General features: G+C 38.3%; 2 protein-coding genes across 2 annotated transcripts; one reads left to right on the top strand and one right to left on the bottom strand.

The window, feature by feature from the left end:
- The first annotated feature begins 6,009 nt into the window (after positions 1-6,009).
- Positions 6,010-9,133, top strand: LOC149813890 (expansin-B15-like). The gene is made up of 4 exons (XM_089991220.1): positions 6,010-6,196; positions 6,677-6,789; positions 6,994-7,181; positions 8,651-9,133. Exons 1-4 carry the CDS (start codon positions 6,010-6,012, stop codon positions 8,991-8,993), a joined length of 831 nt encoding a protein of 276 aa, XP_089847346.1. The 3' UTR covers positions 8,994-9,133.
- A 998-nt stretch (positions 9,134-10,131) lies between these two features.
- LOC149813889 (V-type proton ATPase subunit F) lies at positions 10,132-18,800 on the bottom strand. Its single transcript, XM_089990716.1, has 5 exons — positions 18,718-18,800; positions 17,787-17,870; positions 16,365-16,446; positions 12,250-12,332; positions 10,132-10,431 (listed from the first exon to the last, which is right to left on the bottom strand). Exons 2-5 carry the CDS (start codon positions 17,847-17,849, stop codon positions 10,267-10,269), a joined length of 393 nt encoding a protein of 130 aa, XP_089846842.1. The 5' UTR covers positions 17,850-17,870; positions 18,718-18,800; the 3' UTR covers positions 10,132-10,266.
- Between the last annotated feature and the right edge of the window lie 1,739 nt (positions 18,801-20,539).

The raw sequence follows: 20,539 nt of genomic DNA, 5'->3' as shown, positions 1-20,539 counted from the left end.
TCTCTACTGATCTTGAAGTCATGCGTTTGGCTTGCCAACCTTTCCAGCTTCACCGCAAACACGAAACCTAGGGTTGAATCCAGCCTTGTTCTACAGGCTATGCTCTTGGAAACCCTATTTTTCTCTATCTTGAACGTAATTGAGAGGGCAATTATATGCTCTGAACAAAGGTGAGACTTTAGGGGCTGTCTGACTGCAGGATAAGGTTATCTCCATATCTGCAGGAGCTCCTCAAAAAACAGGAACCCCTACACAAAAACCGGAAGTTTCTCTTGAAGAGAAGCTTTCAACTCTATTAAACGCCCCTTTAAGGGGCGTTTGCATTGGGGCAACACCTATTTGCCTGTGCAATTCGTCAAGAATGCAAAAGTTGGACCCCTTGCATCCCCAGGTTTTGGGTTGAGCCATTTTGCCCTGTGCCCACATGAGTTTCAAAGATATGATATCATGCTGCCGGTAACGTTGGTTTGATGTATCCGATATCTGACCTGGTTCCGAATCTGATTAGTTGGATTCAGTAATGAAAACTGAATCTGATTACTAACCAGATTCATTTCAAGGATTTCATAATCAAATCTGACTGATATCTGAATCGGATTAAGTGTTTCTTCAGATTCGGTATTATCTTTTTTCATCCAAATCTGAGTTTGGTTGGCCAATATTTGATTAGTTGGATTTGGTATTGACTACATCCGACTCGAAATTGAGCCATTTACATCTCTAGCTGCTGATAAAGTAGTCTCCATGTGGTATTTGTCCTGGCAAACCATGCGTGTGGTGCTTATTTGAGCTCATAGATAGCTCTTTGGAGCTTTCAAACATACCCAAGAAATTTTGGATCTACAAACCCAGTGGATGATCTATATATAGACCTGCGACAAATGACCATGGAGGAAGGTATTGTGAACATAATTGCCTGCCATTCTTTACTCACAACAATAGATAAAATCATTTTTATCATCGTGAGTTTTATAACAGTACTAAATATTTCAAATTTATCCACTCCCTCTTGTTGGTTGAACCCTTTGGTTAAAAGTCTGGCTTTATATCGCTCAAGTGTGACATCAGCTCTCCTTTTTATTTTGAAGATCCATTTACACCCTACAACGTGTTTGGCTTGATGAGATGGGACAAAGGTTCAGGCTTGATTTTTAATGAGAGCTTCGTATTTCATTTGCATTTGCATAGCTCATGCCACTTGGGGTTCTACAAGGCTTCTTTAAATGCGATCGTTTCAAGGAGAGTGGTTAAAACTTTAAAGTGCTACGAGAATAGGATATTTTGATGCATGGTAGATTTTGGGTTCAGTGTTCGATGGGTTTCGGGATTAGGTTGGACAGGAGAAGTGGTTGAAGATCTTCTGGTTTGGGTTTCACTAATTTGATTCTCACTACTGGGAGAGCTATGATGTGGTAAGAACTCAGTTTGTATCTCTTGGGTATGGTCATGGTTTTGATTAGAGGGATGATGTACTTGAATTAGATTAGGAAAAATGATAGTGGGCTCTACAGTGGATCTTAGTGGCTCAGATAAACTGGTTTGGTAAGCTCTTCATTTTTGTCCTTGAAGGGGAACCTTGTATCATAAAAAACATTACAATCTACCAGTTTTCACATCTAAACAGTAGTATCCCTGGTGTTGTGGCACATATCTCAAGAACACACACTTTCGTGACTTGTAGTCAAGTTGGTTTGAACGATAATCTCTAAGGCATGTATAGCACAAACACCTAAAAATTCTCAGAAAACTGTAATCAGGCTGAACATGAAGGTGTCAACCCATCTGTCACCCTAGAACAGGAAAACAACCATGGTGAAAACGTATGACCAAAACCACTTTGGTAAGTCAACTTCTGCCATCTCAGGAGCACCGTTCTTCGGCAAGCATCACAAACAGAAAATTTAAAAGAGTTTTCAAACGGTAATCCAAACTTATTAATAGTCTGATATACCATGTTTAGCGCAGGATGACCCCTACGCATATGCCAACTTTCAATAGTTAGCATTTTCTCCCACCGATGCAGTCTTCTTTTTCGACAGAAAAAGCTGGGGTTAGGCAGATCCCTACCAGTTATACAACCATACCATTGGGGTTCGAACTTGCAACGTCCCAACACAAGGTGGCGTGCACTAACTGTTCCTGCCAGACAAGAAGAGCCCTGTTGGTCTCCCACCGATGCAGTCATGTCCTTCTCCGAGCTGTGGCGATCCTTCACAAAACAAGAGTCCAGGTAAAATTCAAAAATCACATCTTTATTCTTAGAATTTTTTTGAACTGAAAGTAACTTTCTAGAGATGCGAGGAACATGTAATATATCCTTCCAACAGAAATTTTTTACCTAACATGGAAGATCTCACTGGTAGATATTTCATGGGGGCTTACATATGTAATTAATCATCCCTGTGTAAGGTGAAGGCCCATATAAAGTGATCTTATACGTTTGAGTAACGAGACATCTTATAAAGTATGGTTTTAATAATGTGTAGATACATCATGTGCCTTCATATGTCAATTTCTAATTTCATGATAGGTTGAATTTGAAAAAAGACTATAGGTTATGGTCCCAAAAACCATATATAATGGTTGTTTTCTTTTGCCTCCCCGTCAAGAAAGAAAATTGTCGGTCTCCCATTAGGCTTAGAGAAGAAGGAAAGGCTACCTATAGAGGTTTTGAAAGATTTAATCCATCAAGATCTACTGGTGCAAATATGGATTCGAGTACGCTTCTGCATTTTGTTTTATTTATTTATTTTTTATATTTCAATGATTTAGCGTGAACAAATTTAAGGATCAAGAAATATGATTTTCCTAATCAGGATACAACAATTGGTATCAAAGCCTTTTGCTCTTGTTAAATCATTGAAATATTTGATTTTGTCATTGTATTTTTTGTTGAGTCGTTGGAATCCCATCAAATTTGGTTTTTCTCTTTAATCGTCGGCATTAGAGGCCGTTAATAAAAAAAAAATTTATTTTCACCGCAGTCGGCGGTGTAGGTTGGGGGTTTGCTGGGACCGACGACCAAGCGCGGGGGTGGCACGCCCCTTCGATGGTCGCAGGCCATCGAACAACATCGGGCGGTTTGCCGAACGTCATGCGATCTTTAGCGTAGGCACCGTCGAGTGCCTACACTGGTAATGAGGAGGAGGGGAGGACCGGACAGTCCTCCCTAGTCTCTCATCTAGGGATGGCAGTGGACCGAGGCAAGGGTGGGGGACAAGGTCTCCACTCCTGCCCCTTTTTAAAATCCAAACCTCCATCTCCGCACGGGGATGAATTTTAACCTCCACCCCTACCTTCATCCATGTTTCATGTCCTCCATCCCCGGTCCAAACATGGGCAAGGCGAGGAGGGGCCCCATTTCCCCTTGGTCTATAGTCATCCCTTGAAGGATTAGGGACGAGGCAAGGCGGGGATTGAGATGGGGATGGGACGGGTGGGGGAAAGCGTAAGTCCATCTCCACACGGGGATAGATTTTAACCTTCATTCCCGCCTCCATCTCTGTTTCATGCCCTTCATCCCAGGTCCAAATGGAGCGAGGCGGGGCGGGGGCCCATTGTCCTCCGGTCCACTGCCATCCCTACTCTCGCAGCTTCGATGAGGGCCGGATCCGACCCATTAGAGTGTACCCGGTAAAAATCATAACCCAAACCATGCCTACATATTGCTCAGGTTGGGTTCAGGTCAACCCGAATATTATTGGGGTGGGCGCATTTTATGTTCATACCCGATTATTCGGTTTGGGTCTGGTCGATACAAAACTGACCTGTTTACAACCCAGCAGCAGCAAAAACAAAAACCCTTGCATGCTTGACGTGGGCTTTACAACCCTTGTTTCACCATTTATTTTTACTGAAAAACAGAACCCCTGGGTTAGGAGGCCCAACACACACTGCAGATAAGTTTTAAAAGAACTACCAATTGAACTCACAAGGGCTCTCCTCATCTGGTAGGGGCAAATTGTGAATGTCACCAAATTGACTGGAGGTCACAAGTTCGAAACCCACAGGTGGTATCATTTGCCGCAAGGTTGAAGCTGGGTGTACTCCTCAGTGGGTATGGGGATCTTAAGGGTTTTGCCCCTGAGGCCATCCAAGGTGCGGTCGGTGATGGGTTTTTCTTTGGATTATTTGCTTGACGTGGGCCCCACTTGCTAAAAGTAGACAAAGCAAAGAAGAAATGTGTACCTTGTCATGTGTGGAAAAGAACAAAGGAGATCTTTGATTAGGTGAGGGTGATGTCTGATCCTCTAAAAACTATGCGTTTATATTTGAAAGGAATTTAAAGCATGTCTCCTTGAAAATGGCCAAATTACCTCCTAAAGAATAGTAGTGAAAGCCCAATGGAAAGTGTTTTGAGAGATTTGTGGGTGACATTTTTGTCAAATAAGAAGTTCAAGGACCAAACCATCCAACTCCCCTCTAATCCAAATCACACTACCTACCAACAATGTTTATTGGCCGTTGGATCGCATGCTGACAAGGAGCCAAAAGTATAATCCCGGATATCCAGGGTGGAACCACAACCGTTAAAACCGCCACCAATGGCTTCTCTGATGGAGCTGAGAGTCAACACTGATAATTGGTCAAGGACAGAAATGACCACCATCACAGTTCAGGAAAATGTTGTTCATTCAATTTTTAAAAAGGACTCAATTGTTTTTTCTTTTTTTATAATCCAAGGGAAAAAACCCAATCACCCACCCAACATTGGCTGGCTTCCTGTTGGTAAAACCCTTGAAGTTCCCCCTGTCCACCACTCCAATTACAGGCATTGGTAACTGACCCAAAGCAATTTGATTATAGAGTACACCCAGCTTCTACCTTGCAGCAAGAGATGCCACCGGTGGGTTTCGAACTTGTGACTTCCCGTCAACTCGGTGACATCACAAGTTGCCCCTACCTTTTGAGCGGAGCCTTGTGAGCTTATAAAGGACCCAGTAGTCTCTCAATTTACACTAACCTTAGGTTAAGGATAGACTTGATGACTCGTGCTATTGAAGGTTGCTTTCATCTTTACTTAGAAATTAAGACTCCAAAATATTTCCGGGTTATACTATTGGATTGACACAAGAAGGTAACTAAGATAGTGTTGATCAATAGCGAGTCCAAATTGGACTTAGTCCACATAGAACACTGAAAAAATTGGATCTTGGTAAGGGACCTAGTTGAGTCAGTCAATGTAGCTTCTAATCAACCAAGTCAAGCAAGGCTCACTGAGAGTGAGTGCACTACTAGCTCAAAACCACATCTTAGGGTAATGGCTAAGAATGATTATGCGAGATTGATAACGAATGAACTTTAACCAAAGTTGTGTTAGGTCTATAACCAAGCCTTATGAACTGGCCAGGTTGACCTGTCTCTCTTTGTACTTTGCCAACCTACAAGGACTCAACATGACCCAAACCTTTGATCCGTTTTTTAGTACTATAGTTTAGGCTTGTGGGTGATCACCATAAAATGTCAAATTCTAGTATTCTGGTAGTTGGGTTCATTCGGGTCTTCAGTTGAGAATTTTTGCAGGGGAATTTGTAAGCCTGTTTTCAAAATTCCTCTCGCTTGATATTAGCCCATAGATCAGCTAAATGACAAACCAAGAAGTCTACCGACAGACTCTTAACAAAAAGACTAAAGACTTCACTACTCCATGATGATATTTTACTCCACCTAACAAACATGACTATTATACAATAAATAATTAATAATGAAAAAGGTAGCACGTGGTAGGATTTTTGTCATGAACTTGGCTCTCTCTCTCTTAAATATTATGTCTAAACTCTAAATTATAACAAGAGTGCATCATCACCATCTATATGATGCCAATGCTAGTCTGATTGGTACAGTCATGTGAGTGGGGCCAACATGCAAAAGCAGTTAGGTCGCTAGTCTACATTGCAACGTGGGAATGGGGTGCCATTTTTTCTCCATAAAAGGCTACCATATCCTCAGCAAGATTCAACACACTCTTTAATAGTTTAATTCTAGCGTTGCTAGTAGTTGTTGTAAGCCATGGTTTCCTCTTCCATTAGAATTCCCTTCCTTCAGTTACTTTTCTACTTGTTAATATCCCAACTTCTTCTTTCTCCCGTGTGCTTCTGCTTCTACATGAGGCATTTTCCATTGTCTGCTACCCGAAAACATTGGTTGCCTGCTGGAGCAACGTGGTATGGAAATGCTAGGGGAGATGGAAGTGAAGGTAATTTCATGAGTTTACTAGCTGGGAAAAAAACAACCATATGTATTTCCCAGGAAGCATGACCAACATGCTAGTTGTATAGTTTAGAAACATGTGGTGAAAAACATGAAGTTGGCAAATTCATGCATGGCCATGTTCACAACTGTATCCTACAATAGAGAGGACAATACAATAAGTATATTACTCATATATTTCTCACTCTGAACGGCCGTTGAGAAAGAGAGAGAAAGTCATTCTCTTCATATATATATATTATGCACTAGAAAATCATTCTTATATATTATGCACTAGAAAATCATTCTTATATATTATGCACATAAGAGAGGGAATAAGCAGTTATATTATTAAAGGGGAATAGGTAACTCTCTCTCTCTCTCTCTCTCTCTCTCTCTCACTGGGATACTAAAGGAAAGTATAGTTTCTGCATGAAACATGATACCTCTGTTGTGATTGAGGATGGGAATTATATATCTGTTGCAGGTGGAGCTTGTGGGTATGGATATGCGGTGGGGAAAGCTCCTTTCTCTTCCATGATAGCAGCTGGTGGGCCTTCTCTCTTCAAGGCGGGGAAAGGATGTGGTTCATGCTATCAGGTTTCACTTATCATATACAGCTGCAAGCAATTTTGTTAATCATCTCAATTACCATAGAGTTGCACTCTATGGAAAACAATTAAGTTCTTGGATAATCTGCACCAGATCTTTGGAGGAATACATAATGCACTACCATAATGGAAAGTCCTAGAATATTGTGACCTTTAAACTTTGTTATATATTGATCCGAATGTGTATGTGTAGGTGAGGTGTACGCACCAGCCCTCATGCTCAGGTAAACCGGTGACTGTGGTGATAGCAGATGAGTGCCCTGGTTGCCTATCTGAGACCGTCCATTTTGATCTCAGTGGCACCGCTTTTGGCGCCATGGCTCTACCTGGCAAAGCAAACCAATTGAGAAACGCAGGCATTTTGCCCATACAATATGCAAGGTATTTGCTCTTCTTAAAGGCCCTTGCTTACTTTTTTGTCTTGCATCCATGTGGATACATATTTTTGCTAAATCGATTGCTATAACACACACACACACACACACACACATATATATATATATATGAGAAGGGGGGTGTCGTCGGACCCCTTCTCTTCCGACATCCATGGGGCGTGCCTGGGGTGCCCAGTGGATTTTTTTGTTCGGCTCTTGGAACTTTTAGCGTCAGTCTTGGACAGCTGCTAAAGTTCTGGGCAGAACCCGGAACTTTAGCGACGGTCCAAGACCACTGCTAAAAGCTCCAAAGGTGGAAAACACCATGCCCTGTTGATCGCGCCGCACATTGCGTCCAACTATCATCAGACACTTTGTGTGTCTGATGATATCCCGGATCGTGTGTATATTTATAGAGATAGAGATAGAGAGGGAGAGTAGGGAATATGTGCCTACTGTGAGCGAATGAGGTTTTTCGGAGTGTGTTTTGTGAATCTGACCCCACATATGTGTTTGACATAGTAGATTTGCTAGAAAACAACACTTGGATCATGTTTCATCAATGAAAAAATACAAATTTTTAAGCTTGAATATTTATAAAAATTATAGACCATCCATTTTCAAATCCTATAAAAACCTAATAGGCACGAATCAGAGTATTCCCTACTCTCTCTCTCTCTCTCTCTCTCTCTCTCTCTAAATAAATAAATAAAATATATATTTATATTTATAATTATTTATTTATTGGTACAGTTGGTTAATTATATGTGGTAAGTTCTCTGAATCTACTTACGATCTGTTGGATATCTATTGCATCCAACTCTACTGGTTTGATGTACCTTGGTTAATTCAGTCATTTAAAGTAAAAAGTGTATTTTAGAAAATGTGGTTTTGATGTGTAAACAACTTTTTAAGAACTCCGAAAAATCAACAGTCCCATAGTGTGCAAAAATTTTCAACTAAAAAAAGTGGAACGGACTCTGCAAGCAACTCCATCAAAGTATGTTTCCTAGTAAACAACAATGATGGGAAAATCTATGAGGTTATACCGTGTGGATAACGCTCATGCCTGTGGTTTTCTACTAGATTGTATGGTACTATCGATAGTTATATATAGACATGTATCACGTTACATACCCCTATTATATCAAACTGTGGATGTGCAACCCGTCTCTACATACATTGAAAATATATTGAAAGGTGAACCAATATCACAATTATAATTCTTTTGGAAAATGATCTCGTGATATATTGGAATTAAAAAGTTTACTTTTAAGAATATCTTGGAAATTATTGGCATATATATATATATACATAAACTAGCATGGGCCTCATGGGGAATTTGACCGAGTTCTAGTGTGGGCCTCATCGGGAATTTGACCGAGTTCATGAACTCTAAAGTTTCTATATTCTTAAACAAACTAGGATCGACCGTGTACAGTCCCTGATATTTGTTTATCTTTACTTTGGTGGTAGAGTGCCCTGTGAATATACTGGCAAGAATGTGGCCTTCCATGTGGATCAGGGTTCTAACCACTACTACTTCGCGGTCGTGATCGAGTTCGAGAATGGTGATGGCGATCTCGCCGCTGTCAGCTTGCAAGACTCAAGGATGGACTCGTCCTCCAATAGGTGGCTGCAAATGAAGCAGTCATGGGGTGCCAATTGGAGGCTCAATGCTGGCTATGTTCTACAAGCTCCATTCTCAGTTCGCCTGACCTCTCAAAACTCTGGGAAGACCTTGGTTGCACGTCATGTGATTCCAGCAGGGTGGAGCCCTGGTGCAACCTACTACTCTGTTATCAACTATGGTTACTAAGTTAATCTCAAGCCAATTGTTTGCAAGTAGCACTCTCCCTATAGCCTTGTGTGCGAATGAGAGGAGTTCTAGATGTTATGCTGCTGTTCTACTCCTAAATAATAGAACTAATGGTTAGATGGATATTAGACTCTCTCTCTCTCTCTCTCTCTCTCTCTCTCTCTCTCTCTCTTATGAGAAAGGATCCTGAAGAGTCCATCTAATTTCTTTTAGATATCAATTGCTGATTGTTACGTGACCCTCCAAGATCAAATGACTATTGAGCTGCAAATGTATTTAAGCCCACTAGGATTTGGCCTTATATTGAATGAACTCACTGGATGGCACAAAGTTGTTTACCATAAGTATAAAAAAGAAGGAAAAATGGTACACTATTCAACGAAAGAATGCATCTTGTTCACAAAGTAAATAATTGGAGAAAAGAGAAGCCAAGAGGTCGTTTTAAAGCTAAGAAATTTTAGGTCCAGGCTTGACCAACTTAATTCTGTCATGACTAGCCTAAGTGATGGAGTTGACAGCCATGTCTCCAATTCAGCTCAACTCATGAATAAACATTGTGTTGAGTGTGTAAAGCAAAACTCATGTTTTTTTTTCTTTCGTTGTTAAAATGTAGTAGCCAACTATCAAGGTGATAACATGTACTTTTGTTTCAGTACAACTCTTTTTCCCCCAAGATCTGGGCACATGTCCACATCCAACGGCCCCATAGTGAAGGCAAGGCGGCCAGCACAAATGGCTGATTCCCTTAAATTTTTTCTGCACATCCTGTTTATAGCTTCAAATATACAAATGCGTGGATAGCTATACAGCAATGAGCAACCTTAAATTTATTGTGTAATACACACAAGCAATAAGATGACATTACCTTTAGACAAACAAGAAACTAGCAGGACTTTAAACGTTTTTTGTGTGGTAACAGATCAAGTTGAGTGATGTTTGTGAACTTCCATGTCAAAAGGAAAGTGGGCAGGCAGATGAAAGGTTAATGCCAACTCAAAGCTTCAATGTTAGACAAACCAAAAGAGAGACAACAGCAATGCATGCATGTGTACCACTGTCAAGACTAAACAATTGAAGGGTCCCATTTTTATCAAATTTATGAACTGCGGATAAATGCTCACCAGCACCATAAAAAAGAAGAAACAAGTCTTTATTTTCCAAGGGAAACTTGAAATGCCATTGTAGTTCACGCAACATACAGAAAGGGGGAAAGAAAAAAAACAATCATGATTTGACCTTAAGACTGATACAGAAGGCACAAGATACAGAAATTTCAACGCCTGCCTGATGCCACTGATTCTGCAGAGAATAAATATTTCACTCGCGAAAGAACAGAATCATGATTGGGGTCATATGGATGGTTCTTTGAAGGAATCTCCAAGATTGCAGGAACTGGCTTGTTGTAGCTGTCTACCAGAAACCTTATCATATTTGCAACCTAAACAAGCACACAGAGAACATCACGAACCAGAGGAAGGCAATTTCTATCAAACTCCACATGCAAACATAAGTAGTCTTAAAAATGTACCCTTTGTCTTGAATGCTCGAGACTAAGTATCTTTCTATTACAAAGTAAACAGTTTTAAAAATGCAGAAGGCAAACAACCAAATAAAACTCAATATTTTGGAAAAGGCAACACAATCAAAATGGTAAGCCCGCAACCTTTCAATTATGCAAAACACAAAATTATTACATCAATTCTCTACAGTGATACACAATCCGGTTACCCCCTTTCTCTTCCACAATTTCAAAGGGGGCCATATACAACCTGCCAACCTATTTACTCCAGTAGACTCTTCATGCCATTTAGAGAAAGGAGGTCTTTTTTATTATTTCCCAAGGTCTTCACTTTTTACACATGGCAGCATGAGACACACACACACATCACTGTAAGAGGTGCGTAGAATATCTTGCAACACTTCAATAAGAAATTCAAAAAAGGTAATTTATCACAAGAAATCTAAAATGACAGCAACTATCTCATGATATTTTTGAGATCTTCAAAACAAAATTCAGTTTTTTAAACTTTTCATATTCCCAAAAAATGTTTCCAGTTGTCCCCATTTTCCTTTTAAAATTTGGAATCTTTTACTGATGTTAACATAAGACTTCTTTTTTCTTTCCATAAAAATTGGCTTCCTGATTTTGGTCAGATCATACATATATACATATGTGTGTTCACATATTTATTTTTGTACATATATCTCAAAATTTTCAGGCATCAACTGCTCATGCCCATGGTAAGGGAGCTTTCCCAATGGGCATCTTCATGCTTCTGTTGAACTAGGAACATCATGGTGAATGAAGTTGAAAGTATGACCAACTTAATCTGAATTTTGTTACTGCAAAACAAACAGAGAGCATGTTCTGAACATACATCAACAGATGCAAATAGAACAATGTCAAGTGGCTCCTTGCTCTCTTCAGTGAAACAAGCTGACCAAAGGTAAACTTGTTGCACAAAGAGGAATCCATCTCTGTGTCAACAGAATTATATGTTCTTCCAATGTTAAACCTTGAAAGTTTGAAAATCAATAAACTAGGTGATTAGAGGGTGAAAAATTGGTTTCCATTAGTAATTTAAGGCATTATTCAAAGGAAATGTAGGAACTATTTCTAAAACATCTTGGAAGTGCGATTAGAACCTACTGTATTATCACATAATAGCAATTTTAGGGTTAACTGTAATCTAATTCTATTTGTACATAAATGCAATATTAGTGCTTGGGATCATTGTATGGAAACTCAAATTCACACAAACATGAAACTTTTTTTTTGATAGGCAAGCTGGGGTTAGGCAGACCCCCACCAGTTATACATTGTACCATTGGGTTTTGAACTTAAAATGTCCTAACATACGGTGACGTGCACTAACAGCTCCTACCGAACAAGTGGAGCCCCTATGGTACAAACATGAAACTTTCATAGCTTGTTTTATTTTTTATATTTACACGGAGAAACCACCCCAGGATCAAAGACCTAGCCGCACTGGCTCTGCCTGCCGTACTTACGATCACTGTCCTGGCAGTGTAAAACTCCGTTGGCTTAATCCCTTGCCACCAGGGAGTCATCACGCTTCGGCTTGCGCAAGGGGTGACACCCATGGAATTTGAACCTAGACCGCCTGCCTAGCGGTCTAGGCCCCATCCCACTATGCCAAACCCCTTTGGGGCCATAGCTTGTTTTATGAACTGCGTGAACAAATGAAAAAGAATGCTAAAAGAGATGTATATATCTTAATAGTGATGAACTTACATATTGGCTAATCAACACAATAGCAACATCCTCCTTTGTGGTGAACTCTTTGAAAGCATCTTCAATTGCTTTTACAGTTGTTTCTAGAAAACAAAATAACATCTTAATAAGTAACAGAAAATCTGTGTGTGTGTGTGTGTGTGTGTGTTCACAGGTTCTTGATTGAACATGACAAGCTACTACTTCATATAGATTCTATCATGAGTACTGAGACTTATGCAGTGTATAAAGCCAAATAACTTCTTAAAAATCTTTTCTTTTTACTCAAATACCAGACTAATCTTCATTTAGATTAGGATAAAAGCTTTGAGACAGATGCAGAAACAAACATGCAAATCCCAGTTTAGAGTATTTCTGTAACAGGAAAGTAGCAGTGAATTAATTTTCATGTCAATAGCCAGTAGACTCTCAATTCAAACAAGAATCAGAGTCAAGGAACTACATTAATCCAACATCAGATAAGTGTTCTGACATCATGTCATGCCAATAATGTTCATATTTCTTTTTTCCATCTTTTTGCAATACAGCAGCATGAAAACAGAACATGGACAATGTTGAGGAATGTAGTATATTATAGCATTTCTATCTGTATTACTATTACCCCTTGTATATTTCATTATTTATAGGGGTAAACTTGTACTTTTGAGTTTTATGTTGTAAGAGTCAAAGTTAGGAGTCTATTTCTGTCCTACTTTTAATAGTTTGTTAGTGGAGGGTGGTTGACCTCTTATATTGTTGCAACTCTTTCTTTTGTTACTTAATGAAAGTTTCTTTCTTCATTGCTCCTTTCTCTCTTCATTCTTCTAGGGTTCCTTCTTGGTTTGATATGGTACCAGAGCCATAAAAAAATCAAGTGACTGTCACAGGACACACCATTTTGGTGGTGTGTCCCCCATGACACAAGCGGTGACTTTCGGACACATGGACACCGACACACACGAACAATATTATAATATTATTTTAATGTTTTTAAGTATTATTTCAATAAAAATTTCATTTTTAATATTACAATAACAAAAAATAGTTCAGAATTGATTAAAAATTTTAAAAAATGTGTCCTCACGTCCTATTTTTCAAAAACAATTGAACTTTCGCATTGAATCTATGTCACGCGTCCTCGTGTCCAAGTATCTTTGTGACATAGGTGAGTGAAGTGTGAGGGATTTGTTCTTCCCTTGAAGAAGAAGGCTTCATTCTGGACCTAGTTGTGGGCTGTCTTGGAGTGTGTGCCCTCACTTTGATGTTCGTACCATGGTTGTCAGACTAGGAAGTGGAAGCGAAAAGCGAGGAATAAAAAAAGAAATATAATTATTGAATGGAAATCAAAATGAAACACAAATAAAAACTAAAATAAAAGTGACTAATATTAAATTTCATGATTTTTAGTGTAAATTAAATTTTTAACAAAATCTGAAAATGATGACTACCAATTTAAAGAAAGAACATGGAATTGAGTGAGAAGAGTAAGAGAAAACAAAAAAACATAAAAAGTTGAGTAAGAGAACATATAAGAAAATAGATGAAGCGTGTGGAAAACATCGGAGAAGCGTGGGGGAATCGAGGTTCTCATCAAGTTTCGGAAGCGAGGAGCATTGAACTTTCAAAGCGACTTTCCGGCAAGTGAGTTTCTCACCTATCTAAGAAGCTTCTGGTAACTCTGGTTCATACAGTCTGCAAGTTTTTGTTCGATTGAGTTAGGGATCTGTTAGAGACTGATTTCAGAGGTCATCTAAATCAATAATCAGGCGATTGGGTAAAATTGGATTTTTTTTGCATTTTTTCTTCAGGTTTCTGTTGATTCTGCCCTCATCAATAGTGTTTGATGACTCAAAATGGATGGAATTTGGTCATTTTTGCCCCAGGAAGCTTCTTATATCACTTTTGGGCATAGTTTAAAAACCCAGTGTCTCGTCACTCAGCTAGTCCATGATTGATTCGTGACTCAGCCGGGTCTATGTAATATATGTATATTTTATAGTATATTATTAATATATTGTATATAATATGTTTAATGTATACTTTTATTATTATATGTATAGCCATATTTTTATGTATAATATACATAATATTTATATTATATTTTATATAATATATGTAATTATATACAATATATATGACTTGGTCAAGTCATGCTAAAACTCGGCTGACTCGGCCGAGTCAGCTCATTACTCGGCCGAGCTATGTTGATTTCTGGGTCATTCACTGGTTTGATCTAGTAAGTGACCGAGCCTAACTGAGTCACTAGGTTGACCCGGCGAGTTTTTAAACCTTGCTTTTGGGTGATATTTTGGTGTTTTGGCTGATCTCTATTGAAGTTTTGGAGAAAAATTTCAGGTGGTAGTTGTTTTTGGATATTCTTACTGTATTGACTTTGATATTTGCTCCAGTTGTGGTTAGTTTGATGTTGTTTCTCCCTAGATGCAAGAATTGTGTTCTTGGAGTACAACTCTCTTCATATTTTGAGTCTTTAGGGCAGTTATTGGTTGTTTTGACTCTTGAATACTTCATCGGTTTAGGTGTTTGTGGAGTATTTGGTGAGTGACAGCATTCATGTTGTAGTTGTTTGTGAAACTACCTATCTTGGTGTTTGTGCTCTATTGAAAGTTTCATGGGAGATTCTGTAACTTTCTTGACATCGGATGAGAAGTTATCGGTGTTGGACTATATTGATTGCATGTTGGCTGACCTAATATTGTTGAACTTTGGCTCCCATTGAGCACCAGAAGTGCAGTTTGGGCCTGTGCACTTCAGCATTTTGTTTCTTGAAGGGTTTTTACTGAAGTATTGCTCATACAATTTGTTGATTATTGCTTGTTGTGTTCTGCTATTTGCGCAACAAATTGGAAGCAAAGTGGTTCTTGTTCATTCTAATGCTCGTGAATAGTTGCGACCAGCCTATCTTGGTCCTATTGCTACTCTTGTGCAGAATTTTGGAAGTATAGTTTGGATTGTGTGATGGAGAGGAGTCAATCTAATCAAGTTATCCCAGTTAAGGTTGAGGAGGCGAGTTGTTGGAATGCTTGGGGCTATTTGAAACGAGACCATCAATATTCAAGTTGGGTCCAACCAAGGGCGTAGCTAGGGGGGGCAGGACTGGGCCTGCCTCCCGAAACAGTTAATTTTTTTTGCTTTTTTTTTTTTAAAGCCCAGTCCTAGCCCAGCCCTGATTCCATATGAAATAGATTTTTATCCATTTTTGTAGCCCAGTCCAGTCCTAGCCCAGCCCTGACTGCAGCAAATAGTTTGATTTGTCCATATGAAATAGATTTTTATTAATAATTGTAGCCATTTTTTATTTTATCTCAAAAAAAAATTTTCGGGGGCGCTGCCCCCGAACCCCCAACTATCGCACAAATAAATTTTTTTTCCTACACCCCTGTTTGCCCCCCCCCCCCCTCACATGAATCCTAGCTACGCCCCTGGGTCCAACAATCTCATCTTGGGAGAAACTTTAGAGCTTTGAAGCAAGCAGATAAAAGGTTTCATGTAACCAGAAGAGGTAGTTCTGAAAGATGAAAAGTGACATGAGTTTTACTCATTCTATTGTTAAAAGCTTGGTCATATGAAGAAGTCTTGTCCACTGTTGAAGAAAAAGAAGTTTGGGGCTTCCTTCATTTCTTATTCTGAAGAGGCTGAAAAGCCCAAACTTCACAACAAATACCTACATAAACAACATGATAATCATATTCATTAAGGGCCTGCTTGCAAGTCATTACCCTAAATTTAGATCTCCATCCACCAATCAAACCTACATTAGGCAGGTACCAGAAAGATATGGTTGCCAGTTCTCAAAATGACTGCAACCTAGGCACGTCCTACCAATAACATATTGTCCACCTGAATATAAGCATGTGCTGCATATAAATACTAAAAGATATATCACTATAACTGTTGCCAAAATTACTCTAGCCACCTAAATGGGCTCTCAACAGACCATTGAGAAGGAGAGGTAGTTTACATAGTATGGAAGAATAAGTGAAAAATATGTCCAAAGTGGTATAGTTAATAAAAAATTTTGTACAGAGGTTGCTTACAGACAGAGTGTGAATAAGACAAATCTCAGGCTAACTGTTGTATGTGTGTGTGTGTGTACATGTTTGTTGAAACAACCATACTTGAATCCACAATGAGGTAATTTGTCTTCCGCCTCAGATCAACGTTTCCCACCCCAGCCAGCAAGAATCCAGTGACAGTGTCCTACATAAACAATAAGAATCAAACTACTAAATAGATGCAATTATCATATCCAAGGCATAAAAGTTGTATATCCATGCAATGATTATGCATAGCATTTCACTCTATTTGTGAAATCCACATATTTCAAAGAGTATGCAATCACAAGCAAATAATTATTGAAGTATTTGCAACATCAAAAATACACTCTTCAGCATTAGCTTGACTTGGTACCACTTTGCATTAGGTGCCTTGTACCACGGCTGTCGTGGCACCACTTCACATTAGGTTGCCTTGTACCACTTTTGCCATATGCAAATGCTAGGTTGAGAAAAAAGAGATACTTTAACACATAAAACTCTTTTTGCCCAAAAAAACCATTCTTCTGAGTCACAAACCAAAACCTTAGCCTTTTTGAACCACAACATAATAATTCTTTCAAATCGTCCACCATTTGCCTAAATAAATATCTTAAACATGATTGAAACAAATGATATAAATATAAATAACTATGTATGATACTCTTCAAAATGTAAAATGAAAGAGCTTTTCCACAACTCTTGATTTGATACATAAGCTCGCTCTTTCTTTCTTTTTTCTTTTTAGACAAATACACATGAGCTCATTGAACCCCTTCTGTTTATGTTTGTTTATGTTGTAACATGTAGCAATTGACTGTCAATTATATAATACTCCTTACCTTTTCCTCCGCCTTCCCACTTCCTTATTCATTGTATGACTAAGTTAGTCAAGTAGGTCCATACTCGTCCACCTAACTTCCAGCACTAACTTGGACTAGTAGTCTAGTAGTAGTTGCTGGCTGACATCACAGTTATCTAAGCACCTTGGTGCACATTTTGAAATGTTTTTAATGGCTGACTACTCATGTACGTAAAACCATAAAACAGTTACAACAACGTCTTTAAATACCAACTCCAAATAAAACTACACAATGCAAAAAAACTTGCAACCATGATACAAAACACATCTAATCCCAAAGAAACAGCAAATCATTACCAAATGAGTTTTATACAGTTGATCCTATAGCTAACAGAGCAAGACGCCAAGAAAATAATGTCCTGCATGTTTTGGCAAGTGATATTAACATAGTCACATCTTCTTTTCGTGAGGCTGCACGTGTCCAGCAAAAACATACAACATGGCCATATCTATGCAACAGGGCCTAGCAATTCATAATATAAATTTATCAAATAAGATCAGCTGGAACTTGAACACAACTAAAAGAAAATGCACGGATCAAATAAGATCATGGTTAAAACAAGGAACTAGAAAAAAAATTAGCTGAAAGGCATAGCATAAAGAGAGCAACACATATTATCATCTCAGCAAGCCTACATGCATACCTCATCAGCAATCATAGCAATAAGAGCTGAGTTGCTAGTAGGAATCTGAGCTCTGTTTGCCATTGAACTCTTTTATTCGTTAACCTGTTGTGAGAACAACAACCAGCTATCCAATTACATATCCCATGTATAGAACCAAAACTTTAAAGACATGTAGCAGAAACAATGACCCCATTGAGTGAAACAAAAGTAATTCGACCAATGTCAACTACAGAGAAAAAAAGCACATTATATGCTCATAAACCAAAGTAAAGTAGCAGGGTGAAAGCATGAATTAATAAAAGCAGTGCCTAACTCATCTTAATACACTAACCAAGGGCAATAAAACTAGCAATACAGAACTATTTGCATTCGAACACAACTTTTCTCAATAAGCAGATGCATCTAAATACCCACTAAACTATGTCCTCCTACCATCTCTTCCCTTTCTTCATGCCTCTACTTCTGCTAATGCAACCAATTTGGATTCACCACTATGAATCTACCCTTGGCATCAGAAGATCCCCCTCCTCCTCGTTGATTATGAAGAGATGGCGTCTCTTTCAACAAGGATGGCTATTCAATATGTTGTATCAACCACAACCATGAACCAAAATCCAAGAAAACAAGTAACCCACCGCTACCCAAAACACATTTTCCTCCATCAATCAGAAAATCTATACCCACCCATGTTTGGCAATCAATCCATCAATGGTTATTCACATAAAACGCGAGTTTCTCCTCCAAATTTGGAGGAAATAAGAAGAGAAAAAGGGCCGAACAGATTATCCGTCCAGAGAAAACTAAAAAAAACGTATCCTTCCAGAATTGAAGAAATCAAACAGAATAATAGACGATCCCCATGTTAATTACTGCACAGTCCGATCCGTACACACATGCCATCTCCGGCCTTGATCTGGCCGGAGTCTCACCACCGAGAGAGAGAGGTTACCTGGGGAGGAAGAAGAAGGCGGTTTCCCGGCAGCCGAGGGTCGAGAGAAAACCGAAATTTTGGTTTTACTTTTTGTGTTATGCTTTATTATTTTTAAAGGCATAATTTATAAAAACCCATTTTTATGTATTTATAAATACAGCTTTAACCTTTCCAAAATTATGGGCTGTCAACGGGTCCAGTTTGTATCGGTGCCCGACCCGAATAGTAACCCGACTTGAGCAATATGCGGGCGGGTTTGGGTTATGATTTTTGTTGGGTACCTGACCTAACCCGACCCGAACCAAGTATTATATATAATTTTTGTATAGCAAAAAAAAATTAAAATTATCCGGGTTCAGATTTAGGATTTTATTTTTACTACCCGATCAAACCCGAACGCTATGTATGGGCGGGTGCAGGTCAATCATGACCCGGACCCAACCCGACCCATTCACAGCCTTATGTGCTTAGACCAACTCTGCCAAGTTAACATGGTTAAACAATGCCGTCTTGGACTCCATCGGATGTTAGATGTGAGAACCCGTTTGTTTCAGGATATGAAAATGGAAATTAAAGGAAACAAAATTCCCACAAAAGCCCCTCGTGCGGAAAATGCTTCTCGGGCCACATTTGCGCTTTTCCACTTGGTGTTTGCTTCAAGGCATATTTGATGACTTGTTTGTAACAATTATGCCTAGTCCAACGTTTGTTTGGATCGTATTCAGATGCTGTGTTTCAAAGTTCAACGTTTGTTGTACGCAGACATGGATAATGGGTCAGATTATTTTGTTTTGGATTGTATGACCTGATCCACCTACCATTTTACATGTTTTAACAAGTTTATTGTATATTTTTTTGCATGAATATGGGTCCAATTACAAGGTATGTCTAAAATCATGGATTTTTGGATCTTGAATTAGATCCAAAAACCACAAAATAAAAAATGTCTTAATTAAAAAAAATGTGATTCAAAGTCGTAATCATAAAAAATAAAAACAAAAACTCTAATCAAATCAAATAAAACACTAATCAAATTAACTATAAAAAGCCTTAATTTAAAATTATATTTTTTGAGAAAAGAGTAATTTGAGAAAAAAAATAAGAATTCATATTTTTTATATACAAACCAAAAACCCTAAAATGTGCATTCTTAATCATTTTATATAAAACCCAAGAACCATAATTGCAAAAAAATAAAATCATATTCCAAAAACCAAAATGCAAGAATTCATATTCATAAAACCAAAAAAATAAAAATAAGAATTCATATTCATATTTTTTATAAATAAATCACAAAACCTTAAAATACAAGAAAATAAATCATAAATAAACCAAAAAACTTTAAACTACAAGAAAAATATACCATAAATTAAATATTTAAAACCCTAATCAATAAAAATAAAAATAAAACTAATCAATGAAAACAAAAAAAAAACTATAATCAATGACAATCAAATAAAAAATATTAAATAAAGAAAATTAAAAAAAAAAAACTAATCAAGAAGAATAAGAAGAAGAGCAAAAGAATATGAAAAATCAAAATAAAATAAATAGAAGAAGATCAAAGGGGGAGAAACCCTAATAAAAAAAAAGATGAAGAAAATAAAAAGCCCTCATAAAGAAAAAAAACATAATGAAGAGGGACAAACAGAGAGAGAAGAAGAATGAAGAAGAGGCCTCACCTTCGTCGATTGGCCTGCTCTCCCTCACCTCTACTCGTATGAGTGTTGCACTCGAGAAAGAGAAGGGTGCCCCCGTTGTGTTTTTTTTTCAACTATATTCTCCTATCCTTGTTCATTTCGTAATGGGGGAGAGGGTAGAACGATGTTTACCCCCCCCC

The sequence above is a fragment of the Nuphar pumila genome, chromosome 16, assembly GCF_984573655.1.
Source record: "Nuphar pumila chromosome 16, dmNupPumi1.hap1.1, whole genome shotgun sequence".
Taxonomy (NCBI): Eukaryota; Viridiplantae; Streptophyta; class Magnoliopsida; order Nymphaeales; family Nymphaeaceae; genus Nuphar; species Nuphar pumila.
This window is presented reverse-complemented; position numbering and strand designations above follow the sequence as displayed.

Coding starts and splice junctions, on each gene's coding strand:
- LOC149813889 (XM_089990716.1), bottom strand. CDS start 17,849: ATGGCAAACAGAGCTCAGATTCCTACTAGCAACTCAGCTCTTATTGCT. Junction 16,447..17,786: donor TTGCTATGATTGCTGATGAG/GTATGCATGTAG, acceptor TTGTTTATGTAG/GACACTGTCACTGGATTCTT. Junction 12,333..16,364: donor TTACCTCATTGTGGATTCAA/GTATGGTTGTTT, acceptor TTTGTTTTCTAG/AAACAACTGTAAAAGCAATT.
- LOC149813890 (XM_089991220.1), top strand. CDS start 6,010: ATGGTTTCCTCTTCCATTAGAATTCCCTTCCTTCAGTTACTTTTCTAC. Junction 6,197..6,676: donor TAGGGGAGATGGAAGTGAAG/GTAATTTCATGA, acceptor TATCTGTTGCAG/GTGGAGCTTGTGGGTATGGA. Junction 6,790..6,993: donor GATGTGGTTCATGCTATCAG/GTTTCACTTATC, acceptor GTGTATGTGTAG/GTGAGGTGTACGCACCAGCC.